The sequence below is a fragment of the Melopsittacus undulatus genome, chromosome 2 (genome assembly GCF_012275295.1).
Source record: "Melopsittacus undulatus isolate bMelUnd1 chromosome 2, bMelUnd1.mat.Z, whole genome shotgun sequence".
NCBI lineage: Eukaryota > Metazoa > Chordata > Aves > Psittaciformes > Psittaculidae > Melopsittacus > Melopsittacus undulatus.
This window is the reverse complement of record NC_047528.1, coordinates 119,302,000-119,318,585: the sequence shown is the minus strand read 5'-3', so window position 1 is coordinate 119,318,585 and position 16,586 is coordinate 119,302,000. Positions and strand designations below refer to the sequence as shown.

The following is a 16,586-nucleotide window of genomic DNA, read 5'->3' as shown; positions in this document are numbered from 1 at the left end:
CAACAAACATAAAATGACACCTACCATGTTTTGCCGTGCATTATACTAGGAACTGGGAGGAAAAACCTCTACTATGGAAACTGCGATAGAAAGGCAGGTCCATGTCAGAGAGAAGCATAGAAGAGGCTGGAGAGGATAGTCCAGAAAATTGTGAGAGATGGAAGGATAACTTGTATGCTTTCCTGGAACTTATTTCTGGGCATCTGTAGTTCTTGAGGGTTTCTCTACCACAGCCACCTATGTCAGGCATTGGCAAACATCCCAGACCTTGCACCTTTAACGCTAATGCACAAAAATGCTGACATCTAACAGTTAGTTTAGTAGCGCAGAGATGGGGAAAGCTGATCATAAGTTCGGATAACTAATATTCTTTGTTAATGTGGCACCAGAGAGCAGAGCACCTGCCTCTGTCCATAATTTGCTAGGTGGCCTTGATTACTTATTTTAGAACAAGATTAAAATAATACTAAAGTTGTTAAACAACCTACTGCAAGGTTAAGGATCCCACTCTCAGACCTGCTGTTCAGTATTCTCCCTTCCTGCCCACCAGTGTGCAATGACAAAAGCTGTGAGGCTCTTTAACTACATGACTACTCTTTTACCTCCCAACAGACCTTTGCTCCAGCCACTACGGATGGTTCTCACTGTGAATGGCAAGAATGAAGTACTACTGCCTGTCAGCATGGAGTCTGGTCCCTGACCTGTAACGTCAGCAAGGTCTAATTTCATGACGTAAGGACTGGCTGAGTGCACGTGGGCCTGTGCTGGTGAACTGCAGATCAGCTCACCTCAATGAACTCACCAATAGTGCTTAGCTTATCCAAAACCCATTTTCATTGGTGTGGGTGAACTTATGCAGATAAACTGGTCTGCAGCAAGACAACCATTACTGACAGTGAGCTGTGTATGAAAAGACAGCATCTAACTGGAGAGATGGCAATGGTAAGACAGCATAAACTTGTGATGTCCCACGCTACAATGTCCAGACACCAATGAGAGACCCTGTGACCAGTGCCTACTTCAGGGCAGGAGCCCAACACCCCCTGACCTCTGTGCTCTAGTACTTACTTGCCTAGTTTTGTCATAGGTTTAGTTTTGTCAATCCAAGCATTATACAGCTAAAATATGCCAGATACTTAGGCACAGCTCTCTGAACAGATGATTCAGACACCATTTCCCAACATTCATATTCAGATCAGACCATAAACCACTCATGCCCATTACCACAACAACGGGAAAACAATCCCCAGAAATGCAGGAGACTGACTCACAGGTATTTTGCCTGTTCAGCGTGCACAGAACAAGCCCATTCTGTGCTATAAAGTTTATGGAGAAGCTAACCCATCCACACAATAATAAGGCATTATGGCTCATCTGAGGCTCAGCTTGCAGAGTCCAAAGTGTACAAACAGAGGCATATAGGACAAATCTGAACTAAGCACTGTACCCTGCCCTCTGCCTGCACCAACGCTTTACAAGTACCTGGTAAATGATTTATAGACCTAAAGATAACAAAGTATAAAACCCTATGACTGCCTCTGTTTTACAAAGGAGAGACTTTCTGAGTAATTTGCCATGTCTCTGAAAATGTCTCAGATTTTGGTGTCTGCTCTGCTGTTTACAGGTAAGTGCCCAGCACCCTGTCACATGTCATTCCCTTCTGCCTTGTTAAATAGCCAGCTGGCAAAAAAGCCTCTGTAACCACCAGAACAGCACTGATGGAAGAGAATTAACTGGAAATCACTGCAGCAGGGACATACGGGAGAGTGGGCGAGCACAAGACTGCATAGCAAGTTCTGTGAAATACAGTCTTGGTTCTGCTCCTTCTGACTGCTTCTGAACTGTCACTGCTCAAACTCTCAGGTATGAGGAGTGAGGATGCATTTCTGTCTGAAAGGGATTCTTACAGAATAACTTGCTAAACTGTTGAAATTGCAGAAAGATTTTAATGCTGCTTTACTGGAATCTTCTCTGCACATTATTCTGATCTCCATGTTTATTGTAGCAAGAAACAATTTCACATGCATTTATAAGGATCTAAATGATCTATTTCATAAGTGATTTTCAGGACATCTGATTTGAATTGCTTAAGGAGACAGATTCCTTTAAAGCTCGCAGTCTGTCTGATCACTGAACCTTCACAACACCCTGTAACCAGGGCACCTAAAGTCTATATTCACCCTCTAAAAACTGGACCAGAGTGTAAATGAATGGGATGGGGCTGCAGTATCAGCAAGGCTGAAAGGATGCTCTTCCTGAAGCAGCACAAACTGATACAATCAGCGATCAGTGATGCACACATCGTGAGATAAATTTGTTCCTCACTAAATTATAACAAACCAGGTAGGCAGAAAACTACTGCTGACTTCTCACTCAGTGGCTGCCTGCATCATGAAAGGATGCTCCAGTCACCCGTGTGCATTAAAAGCATTTCTTACATCTGAGCAGCCTAGCACACATGCAGTAAATACACCATGAGAAGAGCTAAGGCAAAATGAGATAGACAGAATTAACCAATGCTGAATCACAAGTAAGTTGTTTTGTGATTTGGGACCACAGTCAGACGTACTCTCTAAGGGACTAAATTCTCTTCCCTGTTGTATGATCCTTAGTTTTGGCTGCAGTGAGGCTTTGCAGGGAGGGAAGGTGATGGAAAGGGCCTTTCTTCTTCAAGTTAAAGCTCACCTAGAAACCTTCCTTTCCCCTTATCTGCACTTCCTAATCTGCTGTGCACCTGAGCTTGGACTATTCCTAAGCACTTTTCTGTCTTCCTGAAGCTCACCTCCTTCCTATTGTAGACCATCATGACACAAGCCACGTCACCTGATACCAAGATGGGATCACAACAGCCTGCTGCCCCTCTTTTTGGAAGACTTAAACTTCGATTTTTATCTCCCTTATTTCTCTGTCTTTCCTAATAGCCTTATTTGCTCTCTTTCCCAGGTTCCTGTTTTCAAAGCCCAGGAAGAACTATTTATTACTGATTTTTAATGACTCTTAAAAGTTCCACTGATCACAAACAGCTCAATTTTTCATTAGTTGTGAATCCTTTCAGCAATGATCAAGGTGGTGGTGAATTAAAATAGAGGCCATATGATTCATTAGTGACAGCCTGATTCTTCATCATAACCTCAACTCAGTTGCTTGACAAATCACTCCCTATAATAAACAACTTTTCTGGGAATGGGCTTTCTGGGCTGCTTGCTAGATCTTTCCTTTAGCCTCTGCAGAGCGCAGCAGCAAGGGATGAGGTATAAGAGCATGGTGTCCTGACACTGGAACCATTACTGAAGTCTCTCAGATGACCAATATGGGTGTCTTGCCAATTCACTCAAGGTTAAACTTGTGGCCACATTTGGATTTAGAAAGGAAATTTTGCCAGGACCCAATGGATCAATGCTTTTTCCAGTATCTTGTTGCAGGGAAAGTAGCTTCTTCTCTAGGATTATCCAGGATTTTTGGCAATCACCTTGCCGTTTACCCATAGCTGACAACTTTCCTGACCCCTGGCATACATCAGCAATGCATTCAATAACTAATTCTGAACTTAATGTCTGTAAACTGTCTGCTTTTGTTGATGGGGGAACAAGGCTGATGCTGTAGCTCTAACAATTGCTAATGACTGAGCTCTCATCTCTTGAACCAGAGAGCTCTTATGTCCTGTGCTGTAAAATAGGAACTGTCAAAGAATGGAGACTACTGTACTTCAGGATTTAAACAGATGAGACCAAAACTTCAGAGGCTGGGTGATATGAGCAATGTTGAAGAACTTAACAACCAGTGATGTAGAATTTTGCTGTCAACAGATATTAGGAAATCTAACTGATTTAAGGCCTGTTACCATCCAAACACTTTAGCATACACAGCCAATGTGCATAGGCACAGTTCTTTTCAGCATCTGAAAAAACAATATAGAGGTGTTTGACTTCAATGTAATCATACTTTCAACTGAGAAAAGGTGACATGGCCCAGCGGTGGCCTGCAGAAGCCAAAAGCTTATACCTGCTCCAATCCACCTATGTATGCAAACCACAGACAGATAACCACATCCTGATTCCCATGGAGTGCCACACAACATAGAGAAATATCCTGGTGAAAACCAGATGCTTCCCCACTATTGTTTCAGTGCCTGCACTGTTGCACTGTGCTATTCTGAACCCTTAGACTGAGTCCTAGGGTCTAACTTTGTGAATCTTTTCTGGACTTGGAATGTTGGACAGATGAAGTATTGTGGAGTATGGATGTGTGGGGGTGTCCATTATGGCTCATTTCTAACCTGAAGAAACACATCTGAGCTGCAGTGTTTGATTTACTTTTTCAAAGTTCCCAACACGTCAGCACCAGCCACCTCAGCAAGGTTAAAGTGTCCAAGGTTGAAGTTTAGCTCTGTCCAAGTTTAGCCTCTCTCCAAGCTGTGTCCTAAAGTGCTGATAAGACTGGCATCCTTATCCCTGTGAGCTGACATTTTGACCAGTCAATCAGCAAAGCTGATAATAATAAGTTATTAGACTAAAAGGAAAGGAGTCAGAGCAATTGCCAACTTTTGACATTTAAATTCCATTGAAATGAATAACTTTAACAATAGGTTTTCAGTTTGTCAGAAACTTGCAATTGTCTTCAGAAACTAGGGAGAGAAATAGGTCCAGTTTAGATGGCAATGTGCACAGTATGACTGAAGTGCTGCTAAGTAATTGTCAATTTATTTGTAAATATCACAGCAAATCAGAGCTAAACCACTTTTCCCTGTGACAGACGCACACCAGGGATAAACTATGGTTCGAGGCCTTGAGATTGCTCCTTACCACTTATATAATACTCCTGATCTAGATGAAACAAGCTCCCTGGGGAAGGGGTGGGGGGAAGCATATCCTGTACCATAGCAAGTTTGAAGTCTTGTCTTCTTACCATTTAACTCTACTATTAGACATGCAAATGGTGGTTTGCCTACTCTCCCCAAAGACTGCTAAGCACAAAATAGCTTATATTGCTTGGCTTTTAGAGAAGAAAAAGCATATCAATTAAATGGGTGCCTAAGCAAGAAAAGGTGCCAGAATTTCATCCCATTCTTACCTTTCTGACTGTGTTATGAAGTGGATCATCCAGGTGATAGAAAAAGATGACTTCCTGGGAAGATTTTATGGTTGCACCCAGCAACCATCTTGTGTTCTAGAAACCTATCACCTTGTGATAGGGTTAAGCTTCCATTTGAGTGTGTATGAAGAGATTTTAATGCAAATAGTTCAAGATCTACGCAGGCTACAATTATTACCTTGACATTCCAAGCTATTTGATATGCCTTTTTCATAATGAGGTTGCGGGTTCTTTTTTAGTAGTCATTGATGAGATTAAGTACACATTTGCTATTCTGACAAAGATGACAAGGTTCTGTCACCATACCCCCTCTTGAGACTGTCTCAAGCTTAGTCTTATACCAGTTCACACTAATCTGAGATACTCAGAAGACACCATCACAGTAATGATTACTAATAGTCTTCCCCATGGAAAATCTATTTAGGTGTACAGGATAGACAAAACAACCTGCTGAAGGCAATGATTACACAAACTAAGCATCTGTTTGCTATAAACAGCCAATTATTTCTATAATTTGTTTTTCGTACAAGAACACTGAGTGAATCTTCAGGAGACTATGAGAAGAAACACAAATTGGTAACAGCTGATACAGCCCCTGCAATAGTTCCACCCCTGCACGCATTTGTCCTATTTTTCCTTTGGGCCATTAATCCCTAAATGTGTTTTTCAAGTAGCATATTTATCTAAGATAAAAGAGAGAAAACAGTATTGAGTATAAACATTATTGTACGATATGTCTGACTGCTCTTCTCAGTGAGTTAGCTTTGCTTCAGCTCTATTTTCAGCTCTTTATTCACTGTGAGCCATTTCATTACCATTACCCACCTGCTACTAACTGGCTCTAGTTTCACACCCAGGTGCCTGAAACCCCTTTCTCCTGGTTTTTGTGCTGCTCTTCTGCAAGATGGAGAGCTGCAGTCCTTCAGGCATAGTCTGACCCACCTACCTGAACAACAAACTCTTCCACAGTCTTTTCCCAAGCTGTTCAAAAGGCAGGGAAAAAATTACACCAGGTCTGATAAACTTGAATTGAAGCAAGACGTAGGTTGCTGCTGAAGGCTATGCACTCAGAAGGGCTACTCAGGGGCTATTCAGATAGAGAGATCAGCTCTGATGCTCCCCAAGTCTGGTGAGTCCAAAGGAGGGCCATGAAGATGATCAGGGGCTGGAGCACCTCTTCTATGAAGACAGGCTGAGAGAGTTGGGCTTCTTCAGCCTGGAGAAGAGAAGGCTCAGGAGAGGCCTTATAGAAGCCTTCCAGTAACTAAATAGGACCTACAAGAAACCTGGAGAGGAACTTTTTACAAAGGTATGTAGTGAAAGGAGAAGGAATAATAGGTTTAAGCTGAAAAAGGGTAGATTTAAATTAATTATTAGGCAAAAATGTTTCACTATGAGGGTGGTGAGACACTGAAAAAGGTTGTTGAGGGAAGTTGTGGCTGCCCCATCACTGGAAGTGTTCAGGACCAGGTTGGATGGGGCTTTGAGCAACCTGTTCTTGTGGAAAATGTCCCTTCCCATAGCAGGGGGATTGGAACTGGATGTTTAAGTTCCCTTTCAATCCAAAACATTCTATGATTCCATACATTAGAGCTTTAAGATCTGTTTCTCTGACCTCTGCCAGAGCACAAGCAAGTTTGCAACTCTGCTTGCCTGTTTAGTCTCAGTGGAAGACCAAAGGGACTATTTTTGGTTTCACTAGAATTGGTCTCACCAGAGTTCTTCTGGAGATAAATGAAGTTGGCCCTATTCAGAGACGTATAATGATCATTATAGTAAGATGAAGAGAGAATGAGCTAAGCCTGAAGGACTAGCTTGAATATAAAGGCTCTTACCTGATTTTTTAATGATACTTATGCATCTTTAGATCACCCCAGCAGCTAGGGACAAGCCCTGCAGAGATGGCTCCTTGATGCTAAAGGTGAGAGGATGAAGCATTTGTGATAGCAGCCAGGAAAGAACAAAAACTGGGTGTGAACAATGACAGAAGCAGCAAAGAGCAGACCTGACCCCCCCACCTCCCTTGGAACATACAAGTCCTGTTTAGTCAAAGTGAATATGTATGGTTAAGGATGCCATTTGCCATTGAATGCCATTTGCACAAGTGCAGTCAGAGCAGATTGGATGCTAAAAATGGAAAGTTAACACATTCAAGACACAACACCAGGCACCTCAGTAGCCAAGACAACACCTCACTGTCCCACCAGCAGAACAAGCTCAGTTTCTGAAGATGCTGGCAGCAGGAAGAGGAAACACAAAAAGCAGAGCTGTTTAATGTTGTTATTTTCTAGCTCACCATGAAGCTGGAAAGAGAGAGCACATACTGGTGATAAAATTTAATGTTTAATGGCGCTTAGTAACTCTATATACATTTAAACAAAAGTAAAGCATATTACTGGGCCAATTTCTGGTCCCAGTTCAGATATCTCAGTCCAGAAATGTAATCATGAGCTTAGAAAATACTTAATACCCCAAAAGCCCTCTCCACATTCACTAAGAAGTTAGCAGCTCATAGATTTTTCTATTGAATAATAATAAATTGCCAGAGAAATAATGATCTTCAGCATGAGGTTAGTTTTATCCCACACAGCTCTCAAACAGAAGGGTAGCAGCTTAATAGACAAATGCAAGATATACAGGTTTTTTCCTTCCCCGGGCCAAAATCTTACTTATTTTCTGAAGTACAGAAATAGCTGTTTCTCAGTTCCCTAAGGGAGAGAGCAGCTCACACCACAAGAGTCTTCACACCAAATGTCTGAGCTTAGTTCTTACCATGGAGCTGTTAGTGTTTTTAAGGATGGTGTTCCTTGTAAACTCCCTACCCCTAAAGTTTTGCCTCCGGTTTCTGGTAATAGTAATTTGGAACATGAAGAAACTGAAGTAGGAAGGAACTGCTAGGAGTGTCCCTGCTTGCTAAGGAAAGTTTCTAATTCACATTTTCATGGCTTTTTTTTAAGACTGACGATGACAACCACATTCACTGATTTATTTTGTCCAGTACTCTAGAATCAAGCATTTTCTCACTCTCTTTTCAAGCATTTTTTTGGCTTTGAAAAGAAACAAAGTGAAAAGGAGCAGCAAATACTCTAACTCACATATCTGCTGCCTACATGCATTCGGTGTACATTTTAGTCTATTTAAAAGCTAAAGAGCAACTATATTGTGGATGATCAGGAAAGCCAGCAATAACAGTGAGTGAACTGGATTCAACAGAGTATTGTACATGAAAGCAAACATTTGACATTCTGAGTTAGAGTTTCCCCCCCATGAGATTCAGGAATAAGGGCATTGGAAAGCTGGCAGTGAGGCAATAGCTTGCTCTGCTGAGCTGCTATTATAAGGTACAATAGATAAAGGTTCGAGTTCTTGGCCCATCTGTACCAAGTATGTGCAGGTCACGCTTAGGTGCCCATTTAAACCCACTTCATTAAATTGGAGCACAGCTGTTTACAGACACTGGTCTCAGCTTGGCTTATGTATCCAAGCTTCAACTTAATCAGTGGCTCATTAAAAGAAAAGACTTTTCCTGTAGCAGAACCTTTCACATGAAGCTAATGAGGAATTCAGCCATTTTTCTTGAGCAGAATGATCATTTCAAGATCATCTACAAGAAGTACTTCTGCATATGAGGTGAACTCAAAAGCTGCCTGAAGCAGTGCAATAGCAAGATTAGCAGCGCAGTGTCTTTTACTCAGAGTAATTCCTACACATGCAGTTTCTCTTCTGCTACTAATAAGAATAATTACTACATCTTAACTAGTGGCTTTAGAAAGCATAGTTAAATTTATGGGTAGGTTTAAGGTTTAAAAAACCCCAATCTTTAGATTTCTCAGCACACTTGAGACTAGTGAAATCCAGTCTAAGTATCCTTTCAGTCACAACATCTTGTATTAAAAATAAATTAGTTCCTTAATTTGCTTGTAACTTTACTTCAGATTCAACAGCAAAATAGTGATTTATAGCAGCCTGCTTAACTTCAGGCTTAAGCAAAAAAGTATGCTGAAGATCTAATGTAGAAACATCTTGGTTATAAATAAATAAACCACAGGTCCTGCTCTGTGGGTGTGTTTTTTGAAGTGGACATTCTCAGATGTTTTCCTGATGTTACCAACATTTCTCAGCTTCCTTTTCAGGTGTTCTCGGAGCACCTTTTCTGACAGAAGAATCAGCAAATCAATTTATACGACTGAAACGACAGATACTATTTTCTCAGAACTACTGGGACCCAAGCAGCAGTCAGAACGCATGGGGATATATCGTAGCTGATCAGGTACTTGCTTGCATCTTGCAGCACCTATTGGGGTAACACCCCCCCCGCAGACCACACAATTACAGGTCTAGGATTAACACTGAACAATAACCCTTTGGGTAAAGGGAGGGAATCTGATTTATCAAAGCAAGTAAGACTGCTGTCACCAACTGTATTTTTCAGTACTAAAGCTCATAATATTCTTTTCTCTTTTGATCTACTTCAGGTCAGTAAATCATGGAGAGCTTTAAGAGACACAGCACAACACTACATGGGCTTGATTCCTTTTGCCTTTGATCCTTCAACTGCTAAATATGATGGGATTTCACAACAGAGCATTTCATAAACTCAGAAAGTTTTCCTTTACCCAAGTAAGTAAAACTGACTGATATAACAGTGCATTGGGACGATAGGGTCCTAGTGGCATAACTTAGCACATGAACAAACCCCATTATAAGAGATGTCTTGAAAAAATAAAGAAGATTTGTTTTTTCCTGTCCAAGTTTTATAGTTATTTATAATGTGGTAAGTTCTTTTTTTAAGTTTGCTGTGGAAAGATCTATTAAAAGCTTAAAGAGTATATATATTTTTAAAAACTCTACAGAAGCTAAACTACAGGTATATATCCTACATAGTTGAGTTTAAAAGCAGACACAAAGCAATACCTGAGGAGCAACCCCTCATCTCTTTCAGTAACAAAACTGTATTCAGTGTAGAATAAGACCTCAGAACAAAACAGAATGAGCCACAGCAGTTGGAGAAACCCGTATTTATAGATAAGCACACAAGTACATGCAATGAAGTCTCAATTTGTCTTATGAAAATTGAAGACTGAGCAAAAATGTACACATTTCTGGGACATATTGTTGTCAAATTTAGGAAACAACTACTAACTGATTCAGTTTGACAAGCACAGAATACACACATAATTCCTGCAAAACACTTCTCATACCAAGATATCACAGTCCTTTGAAATGGACAGGAATGGGTAGAACTAAACTCGTACAACTTTAAGTTTCAGTATTTAAAATAGTAACTAAGACACAGCAATCTGATCAGCCTAATTGTAACGATCAATAAGAAAACAAGTAGGCTTTTTCTTATAATATGCTTTGAATTTTATTGACTTAAAATTAACTTTCCTTTTGAAAATGAGCTTCATTTTGAAATGTGGCTTTTGAAAAGCACTTTTTTATGAGGTAAGAATTTGATTTGGAGAGTCTCACACTGAGCTTTCTAGGACTGTTCCACCTGAATGGTGATGCCAGTTTCATTCACTGAGCAGAAGCAAAGAGGAAGACAATAGCTAAAAGTCATGATTTCCCTGCCCTCTTGCCAAGCCTTCAGCTGGTGTCTTTGTGTGACTGGAAGGAAGCACCATTTCTAATACTGATATGGGCAGCAGCTTTCTTGACTAGCAGCAGTTACTTCTGGCTTACAACAAATGTGAAGTTATCTGAAGACTCTTTATCCAGTTTTCCAGACAAATCCCACCCTATCTTTTCCATCAGAAAAACTACTCAGATAGAAAAATGCCTAACTGCTTCTAATTATTAGTTGTTCCAATACATATGTCTGAAGGCTGTGATCCTGACCACTGTTAGGCATACTGCAAGATGATGACTCCCTCCAGAATGATAATGCCTATAATTGGTATATGACAGGACTAAAGCCAGTTTACAGGAACACAATTATAGGCACACCCACTGAAGCATGTTTATGATTTCAGAGCAAGGCTGTTAACTATCAGGCTGAAATAAATTTCCCAGTGCTAGTGCAACAGAAATTAGGTCTAGAGTTACACCTTTATGAAGGTGCATAGTAGAAAAGACATCTAGCTTGAAGTTACAAAAAAGCATTACAGATAAAGTAAAACAATCATTTTCAACCTAATAGTTCATGATTGATGATATTTCTGAGGTGGCCAAGAAAAGCAAACCTACAGAGCAGGTACAGGAATCTGTACTTGCAGAAGAAAACACCTATAAAAGCATGCAAATCTGAAGGTTAGAGCTGCTGACAGGATTCTTACATTTGCAAAGGTTTTCTAAAAGTAAGTTATTCCATCTTTTCCAGTGACAACATTAGATCTTACACGGATATGCCACCAGGAGTCTGGGACTCACTGCCAGCAACAGACAAGGATGAGCTATTAAATCCTGCATGTCTTGTATGTGACCATGTTAGGAACGGCGTGTTATGTATTTGCTGTTATTGCTATTATGCATTTGGTAAGATGACCTTCTCTCATCCCACTGTCTAAAACCAAAATGAACATGCTAATCCTCTCAATACTGCCTATTTCATATTCATAAGTGAGATGTCAGTCATGGTAAAGTGAATAAGAAGCGAAAGACAAGGCAACCATTAACCTGCAGCAGATTATGTTTAAAAACCCCTGTGTTTTCAGGTAAAACATTTTTTGTCTAAACAGTTGGTTTTTAATGTCCATTCCTGCTTCTGTGAATGAAACTCTCCTTTTTATTTCTCAGTATTTCAGCTACATTTTTGAGAGGCAATTAGGTAATGGAAATCAGTCACTTCAAGGCGAGTAAATGAAGTAGAGCACATTTGCTTCAGGTTTGGCTAGTAAGAAGAGCATACTTCTGTACTTAAGGGCATTTCCATTTCTTTCAAGTACTGGGGGCAAACTGGCAGGTATTACAGCATACATCTGTATCACATCTATACTCTGTTTTCTGCATTTAAACTTCTGTACTTGGTCTTGAATGCCAAAACCAACTGAAGCCACATCTACCATTCTGAGTTGTTTTTCTCTTTGTGAAAAGTAGGAGCTGGTGGACACACTTATTCACTGCTCCTTTTCTAATAAAAGTGATTATGTTAAAATGTTCTTTATGCCAAGTTCTTGAGTCTGTAAATTTTCCCTTTCCTCTCCATTAGTTTGCCTTATTTCAGGACACCTTTGAATAGATAATTGGGCACCCACATTTCTTTTATGTGTTATTAATACACTGCTAGCAACTAAAAGCTTTTAACCCTGGTCAAAATTTCTGCATGAACAAAGAGGACCTGTTGGGGAAACCAAAATGTACAGTAACCTTAAGGACAGGGTAGGTGAAGGTAAGCAATTTTTGTTCACTTTCTATCCCCAAAGAGCAGGTTCTGTATGTTCAGAGTTCTTTGTGAATATGAACCATATAGTGATTGGAACAAATTCAAAGGTAATCAAAGAACAGTTCAGGTTGGAAAGGACCTCAAGGTCATCCAGTTCCAACCCCCCTGCCAAGGGCAGGGATGCCTCACATTAGACTATGTTACCAGGCTCCATCCAGCCTGGCTTTGGACACTGCCAGGGATGAAGCATTCACCACTTCTCTGGGCAACCCATTCCAGTGCCTCACCACCCTTACAGTAAAGAACTTCTTCCTTATATCCAATCTAAACTTCCTCTATTTAAGTTTAAACTTATTCCCCCCTTGTCCTATCACTGTTGGACTTTCTAAAAAGAAATGCACCTTCTGGCATTTTGTCAATCTCTGCCATACTCCTAGGTATGAAACTATCCTTAGGCCATTATTAATTTGCCTGCATAAGACAATGGGCCTGAAATTGCCATTATTCATTAGCTAAGCTGAAAATTCATTAAAGACTTGAAAGAGATAAATGAGGTGTAAGTTCAGTATTTGCCATGTAAAATTTCACATCTTCAGTCACACTACTTAATTATGAACAGTTCATTTAAAGATAATGGGTGACAGATGATGTATAGACTGAAAGACCTCACAAGCTGAACAGTCATGGCCTGTCCCTTCTGTCCCCCTTCCCTGTGTTGCTTGGCCTTAGATAGGTGATTGCTCTAGGTCCTAAACCTTATGTTATTTGTATCAGTAACAGTGAAAGCATAACAGAGTTACTGAAACATTTCAATTTATAGCAGAAAGCAGGACTGGATTGGAATGCATATAAAGTAAAAATAAAGGGATCTGCTCCCTCCACCTGTCCCGTTGATGGTTCCAGAGATATTGCCACTCTGCAGGCAGCTATGCTCAAGCCACTTGGGCATCAGTTCCTAAAGTGCTGCTGTTTTCAGCCCTTCCTCTCTAACTGATGGTTTTGGATCTGCTTGAGAATTAGCTACAGTTGTCATGCCTGCATGGTAAGTTAAACCAAAATGGGAGTTAGTTCAGGAGTTAATTCTCAAAAAGACAAGTGGTATCCCTGGAATGGGGATGACAGAGTCCACTAATGAGGTGGAAGTGTGTCTTACCTCATCTACTATCAGCTGGTGACATAACTGCCCAACCTTTATGAACTGTTTTATGGTTGTCAGAGCCATAACATTAGAATAACCACTACCTTAAATCTATTGCCACAATGACAGTCTTGTGTATGGCTGGCTTCATAACCAAAATATCAGACAAAGCCAGGGGATGCAATTTGACAGTTCTGTTGTACTTAGACATGGCTAATTCCTTTAAAGAAGCTGTTCTGAAAGCCAGAGCCTCAATCTGCAAAGCTATAGCTTCAAGCTAATGTCACTAATTCAGATAATTAGTCTTGCTAAATAAAATGGGAAGAATTGTGCATGCATGAGTAGCAGTGGAAGATGAGGTGCTTATTTCACGTTATCAAAATACATGCCACTTATGACAAGGAACAAATGGCTTTCACAAGCATTTAACTGTGAAACTCCTTCCTCTGCATTTATTAATAACCAGGAAAAATGTTTGCCCTGTGAATTTGCTTCCCTTATTTATCTTCACAAACTATTTCAGCTCTTTAACACAAGTAACTTCGGACCGAGGTCCCCTGTCCAGGCCTAACAGTTCTGGGATTCTGTGACCCTTCTTTACTGCCTTTTCCCACACATCTTCATGTTGCCACCTACAGTGTTTATGTCCTTGCTTTTTCTACACAGCACAGATACACCTGCAGTGCCTTAGTGATGAAAAATCCAAGGAACAGGGCCGAGGGTAGAAAAAGAGACCTCAGGACACAGGATCTTTGCTTCTAGCACAATGGAGAGCAGTTCCTCTATGTAGTTTCTGATATTATGACTGTTTTTGAGGTGAAAAAAACCCAAAACAAATCGAACCCTAAATGACACAAACACCTAAACTCCCTGAGGCCATAGCCAGCAGCAGTCCTGGGAGAAAGGGGATACAGGCAGAAAGGAAAAGCTTAGGTCAGGTTTGTCTGCACATAGACATCAACAGGACGGATGTAGGAGGACGCCTGCCAGGCATTCTTGAGTTTCCAGCTCTTTCCTGAGAGCTATGAGAAGGATGTCTAAGATGAACAGAATGACAGAATAAAGATACCCAAGTATCTCCTGATTACTAGGTCCAGCAGAAGCACTTCCCTAAGCAAGGCACTAACAGGGTCTTCCTCCTATGGGGGTTTTCCAGTGCTGAGTCAGACCTCAATCATGCTGCAGCCCCTTCTTCAGGCAGAAAACTTGCCTATCCCCTCACCTTCTTGGATGCCTAATTTTGCAAAGCTTAGAGGAATCAAATTACCTTTGTGATCTCTGCTACTTGGTCAAGTGGAATTGAAAACAACACACAAGTTAAAAATTACTGCAGCTAGACATAGGGCATAAACACATGCCTACCCATATAGACATTATACAATAAGATCCTTGCTTCATCAGAGAACCAGGTGAAAGATTCAAGTGTAGTCTGATGTGACAGGAGAAGTAAAAAAACCCATCTCACCAATAATAATTAAAGAAAAAGATTAATACTTCATTGGTTTTCTTTTAATGAGAAAAACAAGTCATTCCAAACAGAGCAAATAGGGGAAGCTGTAATACCCGAATAGCCTATATATAACACACATTACAAATGCTGAATGCGGGATAGGTACTAAGATGCACTGTTATCTATAAGCTCAGCAGAACAGGTGAGTATATAGAGGTAATGAGAAAGAACCATTTCTTTTGTGAGCTGAAATGGTTTCTGCTATTTGTAGAACAGTGACATTTGTTTTTCAATGGTAGTTCTACACACTACTTCATTACTGTGGTAATTCATATGGTTGAACCTGGTGATTTTAATGCACGTTATGCAATACGATTTTAATGCATATGCTTTTTGAGCTTGCATCACATTTGTTATGCACTTGCTTTGCACTTGATCTTCTGCTGTCTTAATTTAAACCAAAAGAGCCAAAACAAAATATTCATCTAGTCTATACCTGCTGCTGTAACCTACCATGCCAGCAAAAGTGAGCTGTGTTCAAAGCAATTGTATGTTGGCTGATTAAGTACACAAACCACCCACCAGAGGCAGATGCATGGCCATAACCACTTCATGTAAAGTGAAAAATGAATTATTAGTGTTTTGCATCATCCACAGGAAACAGTGAGATCAGAAGTTAGAGTGAAAAGGTAAAAAAATAATCCAAAATTGAGAAGTTTACCCAGGAAAAGAAATAAGCATTCATTGTATGTGATTATGTCTGTTTCCTTTGAGCCTGGACCGAAGTCACATCCTACCCCAGCACCAGGCAGGCTCAGTGCTGTGTCTGGCTGTCTTAGAGATTAAGCAGATATTCACTGAACCACGTATTGTGAGTTTAACTATCACCTCCCTAGGGGAGCAAGCTTTCCCTATGCCAGTATCAGTCCATGCAGGGGTAGGGGAGGAAGAAGCAGCAGGCTGGTGCACTTCAGCCTTCCAGGATCAACCCATGGAAGCTTCTTTCTCTACAAGGTGTTACAAGATAGTCAGCTTGAAGAGACACTTCTTATTCAGCTACTTACTCCCAGTCATACAATCACTGCTAAGGTGATTTCACACCAGTCACGGCCTCCTTGACAGGACTGAATAGGCAACTGATATCCTGTCTGAATAATTCAGCTCTGTCCTGGTTGTGATTGAAAGCTGCTACACAGCAGGAAGCTGGCTCAGGAAAGGCTTAAAAACATCCTTACAATTGCTGTCAATATTATTACCATAAAGTCAAGGCCTGATTGTGCAAGGTGCCATGAGAAAGCAGTTAGTCTGGCATCTTCAAAATGCAGGCAGAACTGCCTAAGGATGAGAAAACAACCATAGGAAGAAAGGGGCTAAAAAAAAAGACAATCATGGATGTTCAGCACTGCAAAATAACTGATTAGATAATTATTTAGAAGAGTGAGTTACAAAGAATCTTGTCTGCAATTCCAGACATGCTTTGAATGAACACTGCACAGGGAACTATAAAATGCTGCTTCCTCTCAGTGTCTGTACTCAGGTATTTATGGTGTTACTATTGCTGTGGAATTCAGGTAGGAGGC

General features: G+C 40.6%; 1 protein-coding gene across 1 annotated transcript; it reads left to right on the top strand.

Moving 5' to 3' along the window:
- Positions 1 to 1,575: 1,575 nt before the first annotated feature.
- On the top strand, positions 1,576 to 11,496 carry C2H3orf85 (chromosome 2 C3orf85 homolog). Its single transcript, XM_034059931.1, is given in 5 exon segments — positions 1,576 to 1,624; positions 9,213 to 9,361; positions 9,567 to 9,645; positions 11,410 to 11,444; positions 11,446 to 11,496. Coding segments are annotated over 5 exon segments (363 nt in total).
- The last annotated feature ends 5,090 nt before the right edge of the window (positions 11,497 to 16,586 follow it).